At 39.6% G+C, this 17600-nt stretch overlaps 3 protein-coding genes and 1 long non-coding RNA gene across 4 annotated transcripts in view; 2 read left to right on the top strand and 2 right to left on the bottom strand.

The window, feature by feature from the left end:
• Nucleotides 1–4863, top strand: part of LOC124405808 (adenylosuccinate lyase) — a 28559-nt gene extending 23696 nt beyond the window's left edge. The window contains exons 2-6 of the mRNA XM_046881026.1: nt 2661–2864; nt 2949–3231; nt 3341–3492; nt 3637–4035; nt 4178–4863. Coding sequence (XP_046736982.1) covers nt 2661–2864; nt 2949–3231; nt 3341–3492; nt 3637–4035; nt 4178–4441 — 1302 coding nt within the window. The 3' untranslated portion in view covers nt 4442–4863. The remainder of the gene's footprint in view (nt 1–2660; nt 2865–2948; nt 3232–3340; nt 3493–3636; nt 4036–4177) is intronic.
• Nucleotides 246–2033, bottom strand: LOC124405815 (protein snakeskin). Its single transcript, XM_046881038.1, has 4 exons — nt 1832–2033; nt 705–911; nt 456–575; nt 246–384 (listed from the first exon to the last, which is right to left on the bottom strand). The coding sequence occupies exons 1-4, from the start codon at nt 1880–1882 to the stop codon at nt 283–285; spliced, it is 480 nt and encodes a 159-aa protein (XP_046736994.1). The 5' UTR covers nt 1883–2033; the 3' UTR covers nt 246–282.
• A 233-nt stretch (nt 4864–5096) lies between the features above and the next one.
• On the top strand, nt 5097–16516 carry LOC124405819. Its single transcript, XR_006929141.1, has 3 exons — nt 5097–5883; nt 7711–7721; nt 16506–16516. It is a non-coding gene; the product is annotated as an uncharacterized LOC124405819 (long non-coding RNA).
• Nucleotides 8530–14513, bottom strand: LOC124405814 (complement C1q-like protein 3). The gene is made up of 3 exons (XM_046881037.1): nt 14361–14513; nt 9543–9708; nt 8530–9375 (listed from the first exon to the last, which is right to left on the bottom strand). Coding segments are annotated over exons 1-3 (489 nt in total). The 5' UTR covers nt 14363–14513; the 3' UTR covers nt 8530–9054.
• Nucleotides 16517–17600: the final 1084 nt, after the last annotated feature.

Below are 17600 nucleotides of genomic sequence, written 5' to 3'. Positions count from 1 at the left end.
GAAACAGCGGTGATGTTTTGACGATAGAGAGATTGTGCACGTATACATCGTAGAATATTATGATTATGCAAAACTTCGGGGTAGATCGATTTGCTGGGATCAACTTTCTTCTAAAAGCACTGCATATACATGCCGGGGTATGCCTACTTTGCTGAGAGCCTGCGGATGATAATGAGAATGTGAAGTCTGCAAACTGAATGAAGAAACACGGCTGAGGTGCTTCCAGTTTTTTTTTTTTTTTTTTTACATTATTAAGACATCATCGTCGAGGATCATTCTCCTTTAGTTCAAAACTTCGTTTGCGTATTCGAGTACCGACAGGACGAGGTCGATAAGGTAGGCGGCTCCTTCGATGACACAGAGTGACCCTAAAGCCAACCCAACCTGTAATTTGAAGGAATGTTTGAATCATTCATCAGCTTTTCCTAAATTTCCCTAAGTTTTTCAAACGTTACCTGTCTTTCAGATGACACGTGCAAGTACTTGTGCTCACTTTGATACCCGTGCCAATAATGAAGCGCGATTGCACCAACGGCGATGAACATGAACATTCCAACGAAATTCATGATGATTTCCTGTAAAGAGATAAAATTTTGTGGATTGGCAGTAGTTGAAAAGTCAGACGCATCACAGCTGTAGATTAAAGTTTAGGATGGCTTGAGCTATGTTTAATTAAACATACAAATGATTGGCACTAGACTTACCACTAGCGATTTACTTTGGTCCGTATTGCCGAAGCAGAAGGTGATCATCACAACGAGAGTGTAGATGAAGAATCCAACGAAGATACCCGATGCAACTATTTCGACATCAGGATTCTTATCCTCGTTCAAGTTCCATGTTCCTCCAACACCGAGGAATTCACCACCGTATCCCGTTCGGTAAAGAATAATGATGATCAAGTTGATCACCTGTGACAAATTGATTTCAGTTAAACGTTGTACAAATTCGTTGATCAGTTATTAATCTGACCGTTAATCATGTGGTGGTAAAGCTAGCATATTATATTTTTTTGGCAATATAGCAAAATCTAGAGAAATTTTTTTCGGTAATTGTTTAACACGTAAATTGCATTTCGGTTTTTCATTATTCTAACGTAGCTTTCTAGTCGGTACGTTGAAATTGAGGTGCTGGTTGGCAGGTGTTCTAAGGCAATGAAAGAGCTGGGTAAGAGTGAAATGGTGAACGTGCGTTAATGTGTCATGCGTTGTGATATCACACCGTACAAACATTAGTTGCTTATCGCTTGCCGATACGGCGGAGCAAAAATGATTCACCGTTGAAGTTACAATTTTTTCTACATTTCATTTTTCATCTCAAATTTTCCATGAATTATTTGAATTTTAGTATTGAATTGAAAGTATCCCACATACTGCTCTTGCAGGTAACCTAATGAGATTATTCTAATCTGTGAATTGCTATGATTGCCTTGAAAACTCGAAACGTGTTTGTCCGATGAATATCATGAATTGAAACGGCGGTTTCATTGTAACCCAACTATTTAGAACTACAAGTTCTTCACTGATTAATGTAGATAGCAGACCGGTTGACTCATAGTTTCGTTAAAACCTGTATGCGTGACAAATTGTTATCTCAGATTTTTCTCAGGCCGAGCCAATGATAGTGACTACTATGAAAAATTTCACTTTCTTGAACAATACAGCACACGTTTTCGAAAAGTTATCTTTATCAGTCGCACGCTTTTTACTGTGGATCTTTATTGCATTTATGACACCTTTAGACCTTAAGACTTTGAGATGTCAGTGACAAATATAGATGATCGCAAATTCCGTGAAGAAAACTTCAAACTCTTTAGCGAAAGTTTCCTCACCAGTTTCAGCACTTTCAATACTATCCCGCCGATCGTTTGTATGGACATCATCTTGGCGGATGAGAAAAAGACAGTCCGGTTTAGTGTGACGAATGAATGAACCGTATATCACCCGATGACTAAAACTACACTGCACAACACTGTACCGTAACCGAGCAAAAACAATCGGTAAAAGACATCTGCTTTGCACGCTAGCTTTACTCTATACAAGACCAAGCCCTGTTTATCTAATCTTATGAAAAGCCTCGCATAGCCTGGATGAAACAAAAAGTAGAGTTGGGCGCAGGCGCAATTGCCGCGATGAGGTTCTCTTATCGCTTATCTTTTGGTAATTCAAATACATGTTGGAAACTGAGTAGGTGATACGCTTGGCCCACTTTTCGTCGTCGTCGTTGAAAGATGCCTGTAATTTGAATTACATTAAACCTTTCTCGGTTTCAAATTCACCTCACGTAGCCATGATATCCTTTCGTTTTTCCATATGTAGCCAAAAAATTACCGCTAACAACATAAAACCGGTCATTTTGAATACCTCGCCTCATTATCTCTCGATAAAATGATTCACGCTGTATTGATAAGGTGAGGTAATTCCGAAAGTATGTTGGTATCCACGTTTCTTGGAATGAATTTACTATTGGTTACCTACTCACGAATGCACAATGAATGACGATACTACTACGTACGCTACAACTGTCTGCCTATCTGTAGATCCATCCTGTTCACAACTCCATTGATCAATTTTAAGCTGTGGTGCGATGACTTCCAGTTTTGTTTCCAACGCCTATGAATCACCTTCGGAACCAACCTTGAAACACATTTTGCGTTTCAGGAACTAGGGCTGAACATCACCCCCGATCAAATCGCCGAAATGGAGGCGCATCTTGATGACATAGACTTCTCGGCTGCTGCAGCGGAGGAACGGAAGACCAGGCATGATGTCATGGCTCATGTTCACGTATTCGGAAATCAGTGCCCCAAAGCTGCCCCCATCATTCATCTGGGAGCCACTAGCTGCTACGTTGGAGACAACGCTGTGAGTCTGTTGGATTGGGAAAATGATGATAATGAGAGAGAGGATATGAATGTAGTAGCATACTGACGGAATGTTTTTTTGAAGGACCTGTTGATCCTTCGTACCGGATTTAACCTCCTCCTCCCAAAACTCGGTGGCGTTTTGGCTCGTCTGTCTAAATTTGCTTACGAGTATCGGTCGCTGCCCACTCTTGGATTTACTCACCTTCAACCAGCCCAACTGACGACGGTTGGAAAGAGAGCGAGTCTCTGGCTCCACGATTTACTCATGGATGAGAGAGCTCTTCGTAGAGCGAGGGATGACCTTAGATTCCGCGGAGTCAAAGGAACCACAGGAACGCAGGCTTCTTTCCTTCAGCTCTTCGACGGTAAGTCTTAAAATCACACATTGCAAATTGAGAAAATTGCTTTGAGCTACTCTTCAGCTTAGCCTACCAAAAAAAAGAAATTCTTGAAAATTAACTTCGTTGCAAAAAGGTGACGGAGAGAAAGTAAAACAGCTCGATCTTCTGGTCACCAAAATGGCCGGCTTTGAGAAGTGCTATCCGGTTACTGGTCAGACTTATTCGAGGAAAGTCGACGCTGAATGCATCAACGTACTCGCCTCTCTAGGATCCACGGTCCACAAGGTGAGTATCTCGTTCACCACTGATTGTAAAACGACGATTGATCACACATTCTGTAAGTTCTCCAAGGTAAAATTCAACAAATCCGACACCAAGTTATTTCGCCCAATAAGAAGAGAACGAAACCGCATATTCCATGTCTTCCAGATTTGCAGTGACATTCGTTTGCTGGCAAACATGAAGGAGGTGGAGGAACCCTTCGAGACGACGCAAATAGGCTCGAGCGCAATGCCTTACAAGAGGAATCCAATGCGGTCCGAAAGGTGTTGCAGCATCGCCCGTCACCTGATGACCCTGGCGAGTAACACGCTGCAAACAGCCGCAACCCAATGGATGGAACGGACCCTTGACGACTCTGCGAACCGGCGGATCACCCTTGCTGAAGCCTTTCTATCCGCGGACGCCGTTCTCATGACCCTGCAAAACATCACCGAAGGTCTGGTAGTTTACCCGAAAGTCATTGCGCGACACGTCGCTCAGGAATTACCGTTCATGTCGACGGAGAATGTGATAATGGCGATGGTCAAGGCTGGTGGAGATAGACAGGTGATTATTTTCTCCTTGTATCATTTTCCGCTTTTTCGCTAAACTATTTTACTTCACTTCCGAATTTGTCTTCTCCTCCCTTTTCTGGGCTGGAGAAATTGTATTGTAAAAGAAAAACAGACACTTCGACGTGCTTATTCAGGTTTGCCACGAGAAGATTCGCGTCCTTTCGCATCAGGCTGGAGCCCAGGTCAAACAGCATGGATTGGACAACGACTTGGTTGAAAGGATCAGGAACGATCCGTACTTTGCACCGATTATTGGACAGCTAGACGGCCTTTTGGATCCTTCAACTTTCGTCGGGAGGGCGCCGGAGCAGGTTGAAGAGTTTTTGAACGAGGAGGTCTACCCTGTTCTCGATACTTACGGGAATCTCAATCAGGCGCCGGTTACTTTGCTGATTTAAGTCGAAACTTGAATTTTCCAGTTTTGTCGCGCGTATTTTTTTTTTTCTTTTTCTTTATAAAACGGTGGGATTCAACATCGATAAGACAAAAAAAACAAAGAGTAGGCAGTTGTAATGCATGCTTAGGTTCAAGTTTATTGTGCGTAACATGTTTGTATCGAATATTATCCCGTTATACACTTATATTATACAAGTGCTCGACATTTAGCTGGATATAAGCATTTATTTTTCACACTTGTGCATATGTGTTGTATGTATAATATATATATAGAATTAAATGTGCCGTTTCAATAATCCGATTTGATATCGTAGACGTATATCGGGTCGAGTTTCAATTTAAATATATGAATTGCAATATAATCAAGATGGAGAATAAATCGGTTTAGGTTTCTACTGAAAAAATATAAATCAATTACCTGTGATAGCATCAGGAAAAAAAGAAATTTGTAATGACGGTGATCATTGAAAAGAAATGATACAGTCGTTACAGAAGCTGGTTGAAAAAAATCACCGAAAAATAGACAGAGTTTAATAGCAAATAGAAAACTTTCACGTGATAAACAAAGTAACGAGTATAATTATTATTCAACAGGTACGAAAGTAAATAGAAATATGTCAATGTTTCTAAAGAGAAATTTGTGAGTAACAGGTGTAGAACTTACGTTGCCTGTAATAAAAATAGTGAAAGAATCCATAGGCAGTTATCGAAGGAAAAACAAGTTTGTCGCAAGCATAGCATGAGTGTTGAAATACAAGAATTTAAGACAGGCTAAAGAGTGTAGAGATGAAAATTCCGAACATTGATATTTCGTGTAAGAAGAGGAAAAAATGGTTAAGGAAAGTGAATATTGTCTTATTACAATAATTGAAATGCTTTAGATTAGGATAAAAATCACATTTTATTACAAAAAATAGTATAGTTTATAGAGAGTCAGGTGGGGTGATAACAGATACTTACGAAAAGACAGTCAGTCGTAATAGGATAAGAAAAAAAGACACGATCGTTAACAGTTCAGGCCTTAAAGGATATCCTACGAAATTTTCATGTTAAAACATACATCGAAAGTAGGTACGTACACACGTATAATTAAGGGAGAGTATAAAAGTAGGGCATAACAGTAAAAGTACAAGAACTATAAGAATAACAGTATCAAGAGTAAATTGTACGAGTTATAGCAATAGTAAAGCATGCAGACGTAGTAAGGGTACGTTTAGTATACGATAATCACAGCATTGGGTTTTTCGTAGTATCTTTTTTATCTACACGCATGTTATTTTTTTTTTTTTCTTCATTCTATTAAGAATTGTATAGAACTTAGTGAAAGAAAAGATCAGTCGAAAATGCGGAGAAAAAATAACGACTCAAAGTTCAGGCGAAGTAAAGAGTAGAGATAATAAAAAGAGTTGCAGAATCTGAGAAAGAAAAAGGACGTGGCAAATAAGTATTAAGGAAATAAAGAAAGAAAAAAGGTGGAAGGTTTAGAAGGAATCGAGATCGTCAGGCAGGACGTATGGAGTAGAATCTTATTTCATAGTCGAGAAAGTAGAGGAGATTTCGTAGATGAGATAAAAAGTATAAAAGAAAGGAAAATAAAGTATATGGGAAAAATTAGGTCCAGAAACGGGAGGAAGAAACAGACGAAGAGAAAGGCTAGTCGAGGAAGAGTAGGTGGAAAAATAGTAGAGACGAGGATAGATGGTGTAGTGAGCGCAATATTAGATCTAGAGAAAGACATAAGAGCAAGATAAGTTTAGATGTGGTAAAAGGTTCGGATGTCATAAAGCTGAATTGTGAGCCGAGTGTGATATGCAGAATTAGAAACGGTGATTCTGTGATTAACAATTATTGCAATTATTTACTTGGATAGTTTGTGCAAAGCCAGACTTATCATTTTTGTTAAGAATCAGTTGTAATACTGTTCAGTAGAGATGTTTATTGTGCAGATGCGGTAAGACTATCATCATTCCACAGTGCTTTATACATTGACGGGGTAGAAGATAAGCTCTAGACGAGGTAAAAGATGAAGTCAGGAAAAAAGAAAAGTCTGAAGGGTGAAAAAAAGGAGAGAAAAAGAAGAAAAAAGAAAAAAAGAAACGTAGGGGAAAGATTCCAGGAGGAAGAGATAAGAAGAAAATAAATAGAATAGAATAGAATAGAGTAGAATTGCAGAGAGTAGAATAGAATAGAACATAATAGAATGGAATAGAACGGAGAAATACGAAGAGTAAGAGATAAAAGTGAAAAAAATACAGTTATGTAGTTTTAGATAGATAGAAAATAGAAACAGAGGTAAGGATAAAAGGATCGCTGAAGATTGCAGCCAGAGTATAGAAAAGCGGTTCAGAGAAGAGTTGTAAAAGGTTTGTTAAAATTTAAAGGACAGAAAAATGCTGTAAGGTATAGAGAAGTACTTGTAAGTTTTTGATAGATCAAGTAATATTTCTACGGACAGATCGAAGATGATGAAGTTATTTTCTTAGATAGATAAATATTTAGGAATGCATTAAATTTGTTAAGATTCCATGAAGAACTTGAAATTTCAGGTACAGGTAGTAAGTTGGATTGTAATAAGAGTCACGTAAAAGTTTGCTGAGGAAGAAATAGCCGTATAGAAAAAATCAGAAAAAGAAAGCGGTCAAGACATAAACATAAAGAGGAGGAATAGAACTTGATAGAAAATTGCCTGAAAGAAAGATAAAGAGTGAAGTAGAAGTAGAAGACAGGCTAGAAAAGATCGAAAAAGAAAAAAAAGAAATGAAAACATAGAAGAAAAGCTGCCGAAGATTAAATGAAAATAGAAATTTTGTTATTCTTGGCAAGATTTGGCAGAATTTTGAGATCATAATATTGGTTGGTCATAGTGGAAGTATAGAGAAGAAACGGGAGACGGAAATATAGTTGAAGAAAGAATAGCACAGTAAAATTGAAAAAGGGAAGAAAAGAGTTCATTTTTGCCGTGTGAAAATTGAAGATTATCGTGACGAAGAATTAAAGAAGAAAAAGAGTAAGAAAAGGAAAATTGTTCATTTTCGGAACATGGATTGTAGCATACACAAGAGTAGTGAACACACAGATAAAAGTAGAGTACCATTTTCTGCGGGTAGAATTCTAAAGGGAAGAAAGAAGAAAAGGAGAGTAAAATTGCTAGAAAAGAGAAAAATAGATCAGAATAAAAAAATAGCAAGACTAAAGAGGGAAACGAAGAAATATTCAGAAAAGGGTAGAGAAAATTGTTGAGTAAACGGAGTAAAGAGTAAAGAGTCAAAAGCAGAAGGAAGAGTAGATAGAAGAGGAGATAGAACAAGAAAAAAGGACCAGAGGTGGTTCGAAATTGACAGTTCTCAAGATCAAAAAGAAGAAACAGGAGAAGTGTAAAATAGACGATTGAGGAAGGACTAGAAAAAAAGGACAGAGGAGATAGAAAAGAATAGAACAGTAAAAAATAAAGATTTGTTGCAATATTGCAAGACGAGGCGTGAAGGATATTTTACGATTCTTTGAAGCCACTGTCAGAAGTGAAATACAATTATCTATTATTCAAACATGTTTAAATAATTGTGAAAAATCTAAAACTAATCGATAGTTCTCAGAATAAGTTGCAAAGAATCGCAAAATTATCTGTAGAGGGGGAAAAAAGTTGCAGAATATAGGATTGAGATGATTATAAGTCAAAGGTAAGCTATCACAGTGTAGTACAGCCATTTTCAATCGATATAGAAATATTATTGTGTCTCTTGGTTCTCACGTGTCAAAAGATTTTTGATATCCGAATTAAAAACGCTAACAATAAAATTAAGTCGGCAGAATCGTGCTCAGATAATGTAACTCAATATTTACAACGTCTCTATGTAATAAAATAAGTATGTATATATATATATCATTTTATAATAATATAACAAAGCGACAGCCAAAGTTCATGGACGTGCCAATTGACATTTAAAAATTTATGGTGGGAATGTTTCGAAAGTATTCAAAGTGCCGGTGATCGAAATCTACGACTTCGTAAAAACCTGTGCAAATTAACATATCTTTCTTTTTTTTTCTTGAACTTTTGATTTTTCTTAGTTCAATATTTTTTCTTCATTTTGCTGACGGCGACACTGATAGCTTATTAATTTTTTTTGCATTCACAAATTGGCTGTCGAGATTCCTGTCACTATATATCGGCTTTAAAAGTAGTCTCTAATTTTTGGGGGATTGTATAAAGTGCTCACCTAGTCACACATTGATTAACCAAATGACCAAGAGCTGGCTATAAAAATACCGATGAATATTAAAATTTTTCTGAAGTTAGAACATTTTCGGCATTTTTAAATCCATTCCGCATTGGTTTTGGTAGTTTTAGAATCGAGTATAACTGATATTTGTAAATCCGTTGAAGAATTGTGCGCATAATATATTCTGACCAGTTACTGGAGATCAGCAACAAATCGACGACGTAGATAGCAATTAACTTGATTTAATTACGTCGGTTAAAACGGAAAAAAATATTCAAAAGATAAATTAAAGAAAAAATAAAAAGAACAAACAGCGAAGAAAAAGGAGAAGAAGAAGAAGAGTAAAGAGCAAGAAGGTCACAGAAGTCGGAGAAAGTGGGGCTTCCTTCCGTTCATCATTTCTTCGCCATGCGGTGGCCGGTGAAAGTAGCGCCGTCGGAAATTTTTCCCGACTCAACAAAGACGGCAAGCTGATCGCCCGCCTCCATGTCCAGGAGGACCAGGTTCGATCCTCCGCCAGGACCAACGCTGATCACAGGAATCCACGATTGGCTCTTGCTTCCTTTGCGCTTTAGAGTCAACCGCAAATCCGAACTTCCGTATCCGGCAAAGCTGAATTGGTAAAGCCCTGGACAGTGCGTCGTGAATGTGCCCGTTGTAGGCACGTAGCCGACACCTTTGTTGACCAGGGTCTCCGAAAGCACGACCCTCGCATCCTTGAAGAAGGAGATCATTGATTGGTCAGGTCAAATTTAGGCGCACGGAAGCTTCGAAAAGAAGATTCTTCTTCGGCTTGCAATTAACTCATTATCGGAACTTATTCGTCCAGTTCACTGTGTTCCGCAGAAATTCTAGTTTGATAATTTTTTTAAGCAATGCTTACGTTGATGTGACCGTGAGAAGCAGAGAAGGCTACGACGCCTGAGCAATCCTCGGCGGTGGCGAGCTTTCGAGCTCCGATTGTGGTCGTCCTGGCTGTCGGTGGATCCGGAATTGCAGCGTAGCCAAAGGAGGCGATTTGCAATAGGAGAACTGACCACACCACCCACCTGCAAATAGAATTTTCAATGTGAAAACATTCCGGTATCCACACCTGTGATGGACGTGTTGGTTCAAATACACTTTGCCTAATTAAGATTCTGATTGTGAGACGTGACTGTTTGATACTATAATCGAGTTACAGAGTTCAACTGCGCGGGACTCAACTTTCACTGCTCGAGGCGAGAATCGTTCGAGACCAGACTGGCAAGCAGGTATTCACGCATTCGCACTTTCAGAATCGCATTTGAGACCTCGCATGGCTTCTTTTTCTGGTATAGTCACCCTTGACTGAGCGTTAATGCGCTCGTTTACTTTGGACGAACCTCTTTGGGGTGAAAGAAGAGGAGATTTCATTCACCTCTGGTCATATTGTTCATTTTTTTATCGTTTTAGCATTGTTAGAAAATTTATCAATCGCTCGCTAATTAGGTACGTGTTGAGAATTTTCTATGTTCAATGAAAGCTTCATAGCATGAATGGGAAAACCTTGAGCTGGAAAATCATTTGAATTCCTGAAGTTATACCGTGCAGTAAATAAGTCGGAGAAAGTAAAAAGTTGCATAATATTTCCATGCGAGATGAGCAGGTATCCAAGTACGCGTTAAAGTATACAAACGTACGTGCTTCTTTGTAAAATTGTATTCATTCGGTACATCAAGACACTTCCATACGTTTCAGTGTAAATTAGCTAACATACTTTTGAAAATTTCTAAACTCCTCTGTATCATTATATTACACTTAAGTGCGGTTATTAGGCAGAGATTAAAGTTTGAGAGTCTCTATAGCTCCGTTTTAACATCTATATAATTGTAACTACGTCAGAACTCGAATATTTTATAATAGGAAACTGTTCTGCAAATGTGCCGGAATTTATGCAGCTTCGATTATCGATTTTTAATCTTGACGATGATTGAACGGATAATTTTTCATCGAAATGTTTTATTCAGAAGAATGCAAATGACCATCAAGTTGTGGATCCTTGGTTCGATGACAATTACATCTCTCTCCAAATCTGTTCTTCCCTTGAACGAAACCTCCGAATTCGAATTTGTAGAGTCATGGTGGCATTGAAAAGGCAAAGTTTGTATTTAAGTTTAGCATATGGAAGTGTCGGAAAAATTAAATGGAAATGAAATCATGATGACGCAGGCAAATCGCAGAATTATTCACTCCATTAACACCACGTTCTTTCAGGTTCATCGGTACACGATTGATGAAGTTTTTAAAAAGAAATAACAAAAAGATTGGATGAAGTTGAACTCGAAAGTTGCTGCAGAAATGAAACATTTCCATACAGCTGTGTTGAGAAAATGAGGCCAGCTTGAGCACATTATCATTGCAGAGACATGCTGCTGACACCATGTGGTAATTAGCGTCTTGTACAAGGACGTAAGTGTTTCATTATACAATTAGATCCAGACGTATAAATATTGCACGTGTGAATAGAGTTCACGCCCCGATAATCCTAGTGCTAAACGAGAAGGATAAAGAGAAGCTAAGAAAAAAATAACAGCAAAAAATTAAGGATATCGTTCACGCGCGATCGGACTCATAAATCAGCCGCCCGAGTGTCTCCCGCGATTCTGGTTTACTCTACTTTCTATTCGCTTCGGAGGGAAAGTTTTCCTTTATGAGGTTTATACACCTATTCAGGTTTTAATCTATTGTCAATAGTCCCGGAGGTAATATTTGATACAAACTTTATTTTTCAACAAATAACTAATCATTTCACGTACAATTCTCACTAGAGCGAGTGACAAACAAAATGGGTCGTAAAGATCTTGTGGATAAGCGTTGTGAATTAACCGAAATAATTATTGCGTAAACGCCTGTTGTTTACTTTTCTCTCTCTACGGTTCCACTTTAACATTATTGCACATGTTATATTTTTCACTCTTATTTTTCAAGCTATCAAGAGGTAAATCTCCGAGTCCGTAACCCTTTCACTTTCTTTAGTTTCAAGGCGAGCCAACGGAAAAAACGAGTCCGCATGGCTGCCACGTGACTCAATGCAATGCTCTAGAGTCCTGTCGAGATTTCGATCAAATGTTAACGCCGAACGCGGTATCGAAACGAAGAGGAAAAAAAGAGCCAGTAACGAAAATGAAAGGCGCGGAAAAAAAAAATTAAGCGACAACAACGCAATCCGCCCACCGTGTCTCTGGTAACGTCCGCCATCGCTTATATCGCAAGCTGCGCAAATTGTCGTACAGTTTGACCGAAGCTTTTGCCTCTAATGTTTTTTTTATTTATTTATTCCGTCTTTTTTTCCACACTTGAAACACGAGTTTATTGAATAATCAAAACTCAAGTGTGTAAGAAATAGGTCGATAAATGTTGATGGAATACTTAGTGAGGCGAAGAGATTAATGCCAATCGAATCTGATTCGGGACTGTAGATACTAATTACAAAGCCTGAAGCGATTCTTAACGCATTTTCACATAGCTTGACTAAATCTCGATCACTCATTGTTCATTGTAGATGTATACGGATCTTGTGGATCTTGTGGATCTTGTGTCACTTGCATTGCGACAGATGAACCCAGTTACATCGGAGAACGTCGATCGTTGTTCGAGGAACCTTTGACCCTCTTATTGGTAATTATTATACACGAGAAGCTGTGTACAGTGGCCATCGATGCAAATACGCGTCTGGTTCTCTACTTGTAAGACAGCTAGCAATTTTTCAACTCTTCATATCGTACAGCCGGTTATGCAATGTTGCGTAACTTGCCTGGTTGGCGTTGTAACGCTTTTCTACAATTGTACAGCAAAAAATTAATCGGTAACCAGTTGACAAAGTAGTAGGAAAAAATTAATTTTTATCCATAGAATTTAGCAAGACGTTTTCGTTCAAAGTACAAAAACGCAGTGTTTTTACGTACATTAAAAAGTGAAAAAACTTGATCAAGATATTCGAGATAGCAAATTATGAACTGCGTATGACTACGTAATTTCGCAACGAAATCCAATCGTTTTTTCCATATCTCCGACATGCATGACGCCCTGATAAGATCGGAGTCTATTGTCTCGCTCTACGGCACGTGTTTCGTTTTTGTCATGCAGAAATTTTTGTTCCCTCGTCTTATGTACCTGCCTAAAGAACAAAGAATACATTGCAACTGTTGACAATCCAATTCGCGATACTCTAACGAAACTGTGTTGAGGTCAAAGCGCCGGATACCAAGATCAGTTAATGTTTCTGAAACGAGATGTCATAAAAAGATAAATGCAACGAAATCGACTCCGTATTTTGAGAAATAGTAAAAGTTGATGACTCCTTGTATACCGATCCTCTCGATAATCCACATGTGTAGGTGAAACGCGGCTGAAAGTGGGTCGCGTATAGCGATCGGTTCGGAATACGTCTGCAAAGTGGATTAAATCGCAGGCAAGTATCTTTACATTCATGAGTAAATAACCGAGAAGTACGAGAACGATTCGATCCGGAGATCGGCGATCCTGGAGGCTCAGTGAAACGGCGATACGCATAATTGGAACAAATTGGAGCTGCTGACACACTTTTGACCACTCGGTCATAAATTTGTGTATTAGACAGGCATGCGAGTAAAGCGTGCGAAGGTAACGCTATTCAAAGCTCACTTCCTACTACCGATCGTTATCCGTGATACTGCTACACCTACTCGTTCGCATCGGGCGCCGTTCAACCGTAGAAAATATGGCTGTATCAATACATATTCAATAGAATAATTATTAGAACGTAATCGTACAGTGTGATTCGGGCGAGGCTGATTCCGCCACACGATTAATGTCACAGTGGAATTGAGTGTTTAGGATATGTCATTATAACGACCCTGGTCTTATTGGGGGAGAAGGATGAGGGATGATTGATCGGTTTTTACAACGGTTTCATCTTGTATAATTCCTTGTAGGTATACTTAATTATGAGAAAGCGCTATATTCCAAAAGTGACGAGGCAATTATGAGGCTCTTTATTTGGCGTGAACCGAACGGAGATCGGATTGCAATTATATAACCCGGAGCAAGTGAACCGAGGCAGTTTCCTGCCCAGCAGATACGATGTGATAGAACAATAAATTTTTTACTGGATAGGAACGGAAGTTTCTCCGAGTCGCTTGAAGCTAAATTCACAGCTTGCAGAAGCTGATTGGACGTGGTGAGCGAAATTTAGCAACTAAAAATACAATCAGAATATATAATGCATACATCTATTTAGTGTCGTATGACCCTCTCTTGTTGCTCATTATATAATTCACTTGCATAATATATTTCATTCAGATTCACGAGGCAAATAAGACATGTGAGATGTAAAATATTGTCTAATTTACGTAATCGCATAATAATCGCGTGTGTGGGTTCAAACATGGATTCTAAACCAAACGCTATGAAATGAAAATCGCATATCAAGATTGTACACCAATATCCCTCTCTCTTTCTCTCTTTTTTACATCTCTCATGAAAATTGACCAACGAAAACGTTTTCCTCGAGTTTTAGAAATCGCACAACGCGTTGACCGATAATATATACACGTAAAATATCATCCTTAAAGTTGAATGAAAAATCGTTGAATCGCGTAACCGATTTCCGCCTCAAACGAACCGCACTGAGTCTCCAAACACTCTGAACCTCCCTCGCCTGTATCATCGCGGCGTTAAAATGACAGAAAAATTGACTCACATGATGTTTTGAAGTGGAGTGGCGGGCAGCGGCAAGGCGTTCCGATATGTCCGGTGGTCCGGCCGCAGTTGCGAAGACAGGAGAAGCCCGGACCTTTATATCAACTCGGCGCGTTCTCCGAGTGCCGTTGAGCCACTTGCCCTGTCCCAGCCAGTCCCCGAGTCCATATCGCTTAACGCCCCTCCATTTCGCACCGCCGGATTCGTCGTCACGGGCGGAAACGGTCCACCGAATAATCAGGAATCGCGAGGGATTCGTCGCAGCTTTCCGGCCGCCGAACCGATCGCCTCCCTTCAGATCGCGAGCCGATCGAGCTTGCGCAACGGGTCGCGAACCCTTCGAGCTGCTCGGAGTCGAATTATGCAACGGATTGAATCGTTTATGTAAGGTGGACGTAACCACAGGTTTGAGTATAAAAGTTTAAACAGCTTTTCGAACAAATCGCGCCGCAGTAACGATCCGAATTTCAATTTATTGAGAGTATCTCTTCGTTCTCTCGTTCAAAAACGCGGCCCTTTTTCCGCCATTTTGGGCCCGCTGCGAGCTGCGCTTCCTACGCGTCGAAGCCGAAGGCACGAAGGCACGAAAGCAGGATTTCTCGGCTGACCCACTGCACTATTTTCCTACCGCACCGTTAGCTCTGATCAGCCGTTAAGAAGTCATTGTTTAGTAACAGTCTATTTGGCATTATGGCTAGGACGGGATACGCGTCCCGGTCTTCGATGTCCGGCTGCCCGGATCGGCGCCGCGTCGAACCTGACACGAAAAAGTTGGTTAGAAAATAATACGTAATTAAAACGCAGTCGGTATAGGTGTGTATAGTGTCTTCGGAACTTTCTCCGCTTTGGAAAAAAACAAACAAACGATAAAAATTAAGAGATGAGTATAAGAAGAGTGGGAAAAAGATTTAGTGTAACTGTAATTTTTATCCGGCGATTTATTTATTTACCTACTTTCCTCAATCATTTTTATCCAATCTACGTCCTGTAAACTCTCCGACAATATGCGTTACGAATTTTCACATTTTAGAAGAGGAATGTTTTCCTTCAATCAATAAAATACAAAGATTGGAAAATCGCCGTTTTAGTCGCGCTCCAGAAATTGAAACACCACTATAGTAATTAATATACATCGATTGCTGTGCGGCGAAACGCTTTGGATTTGTACCTACCAAGGTTCCTTCGGTCAGACAAACGAACGAAAAACAAGAACTGAGTACAAAAAATCTATTGACAGTCAAATCGCGACAGAATGACGCGGTGTTAGATACAGATCGCATTGTTGTGTGCAGGTATAATGTAATGGCGTGCGATTTACACATGGGGCATAGGTGGTACAGTAAATACCCAGCCGGAAGTGTTAGACGTAATTATTCGGCACCTACAGGTTTCCGTTGGCGTAAAATTTATTCCATCGACGATAATTTGAGCCAGCATTACGGGGAAAGGTTATATCGGTGTGACATTAAAAAATAATTAAGCAAATAAACAACGTGCTGAATAACACTCGATCGTGAAATGCAATCAATCTCGTGGACGAGATCTTGTCTTGCTTCTGGTGATATTCCTTAGCTCGCGGCGTGATACCTTTACGTAATAAATACGGTCAAAAACTGTTCAATAAAGTAGTAATTAATTTTGCTTGCAGAATTCACGACGCGTCTCCAACGCCGCCAATTTCATTCACTCTCCCTGTGCAAGTAGAACCCGTTTTTTTCGTCGTCGTTTACCAGATCCTTCATTTCCTTCTACTTTCCCAGATCCGGTAATGTCAAACCTTTGTATAAAGACGAGATCTTGTTATTTTTTTCGTATCAAAGAGATCGACGTGGATAATTAGTCAAGATTGACGCTTTCGTGGTTCAGTTTTAGTCGAAGATTTCAGTTGAAAAAAGCAGGGATACAGAAAGGGGAGAGAAAACACGATAATTGGACGGAGGGAAAATTGGGCTGACTCAAAATTCAACGCCCACGCCGGATGGATGAATTCATTTGTATTCATCGATTGCTCTCGGATGCGGAAGAAGTCAGCAGTTGTTGTGAGGCGCGACATGAGGCGAGAATCGTGAGAGTGGTCTATCGAAAATGTACCAGTGGGTCAATGGAACGAGTTCGCTTTTAAAAAGCTGCCCGGAGACCTACTGAGGCACGCGTCTGGTGAATCTGATGAATTTTTATAGCCTAATATACTTTCGTGGTGTGCTCGATGTGCGCCGGGTTCAAGGGTCATCCTAATTCAGGAGCTGAGTGGCAGAATATGCAAACGTGGACATGAATATCGGGATACCTATCCTTAACGGAATTAGAAATTCAACCCGGCAACGGACAGTTTGTCGTTATACTCACCATCAAACAAATTGTCACTAATTTAATTCTCTGCAAAAACTTTCAATTGATATAAAATGTGCAAAATAAATGATCGGGGGTTTTTTTTTTTTGCTTGATCAAAGATAAAGCATCAACACATGTTTCACTTCTCATCTCATTACTGTAAGCTGCAAGCTCTGACAAAAAGTCTTTCAAAACATTCTGAGCCAATGCTATTTTCGAAATCAAATTATCCTCTTTACAGTTTTGCTTTCGATAAAGAGTATAACCCTTTTAATTACATAACCAATCCATCGGATGTTTCATTATTTCTTCATCACGTGGTACTCGAAGATGGAAAGGGGAGGGAACTTTTCTCACGATAAACGTAGACGGAAATCCAGATAAAACGGGAATACAAGAGCGTGGGTGGATGGCGGACGATCTCTTTGCATTACGGTCGCTAGTGGATCCTGAGCATAAGAGGTGTTACGAAATATTCGCATGTATCATCTAACTTTCTTTCTGCTACACAGCCTTGCAAAATCTGGTTTGTAGACGGCGTAATGATCAACCGCTGCAAAAATGTTGCGTAGGCTAATGCGAACTCAGTTAATCTTCGGGGCCAGAGGAGCAAATAATACACCAATTATTATTTCAGCTCAAAAGTTTAACTCTATGCAATTTTTTGATTCATTCAGCTATTCGTCAGCCCGCAGGAGGGTATAAATCACGGAATAACTTGTGCCGCTGTTCAGACCGACTTGATCATCGACTTTTACATCTTTCACAAAATTCGTATACATATTCTTAGATCCTCGAATTTATCGAGCTGTCGACAAATCGGTACGTTGTGTAACAGCGACCGTTTTTTCAAAATCCCGACCTTTTTTCCCTCCAGCAAAATTCTCGACTGCACGTATTTCCGCAATCG

Source organism: Diprion similis, chromosome 4 (assembly GCF_021155765.1).
Source record: "Diprion similis isolate iyDipSimi1 chromosome 4, iyDipSimi1.1, whole genome shotgun sequence".
NCBI lineage: Eukaryota > Metazoa > Arthropoda > Insecta > Hymenoptera > Diprionidae > Diprion > Diprion similis.
Note: the sequence above shows the minus strand (reverse complement) of the source record. Positions and strands in the feature narration are given on the sequence as shown.

Bases quoted from the DNA above. Each gene is read 5' to 3' on its own strand.
- LOC124405815 (XM_046881038.1), bottom strand. From the start codon at position 1,882: ATGATGTCCATACAAACGATCGGCGGGATAGTATTGAAAGTGCTGAAA. The intron at 912-1,831 runs GTGAGGAAACTT...AATTTGTCACAG, and splicing joins TATTGAAAGTGCTGAAACTG to GTGATCAACTTGATCATCAT. The intron at 576-704 runs GTAAGTCTAGTG...ATCTCTTTACAG, and splicing joins ACCAAAGTAAATCGCTAGTG to GAAATCATCATGAATTTCGT.
- LOC124405814 (XM_046881037.1), bottom strand. The intron at 9,376-9,542 runs GTAAGCATTGCT...TCCTTCTTCAAG, and splicing joins CTTCTCACGGTCACATCAAC to GATGCGAGGGTCGTGCTTTC.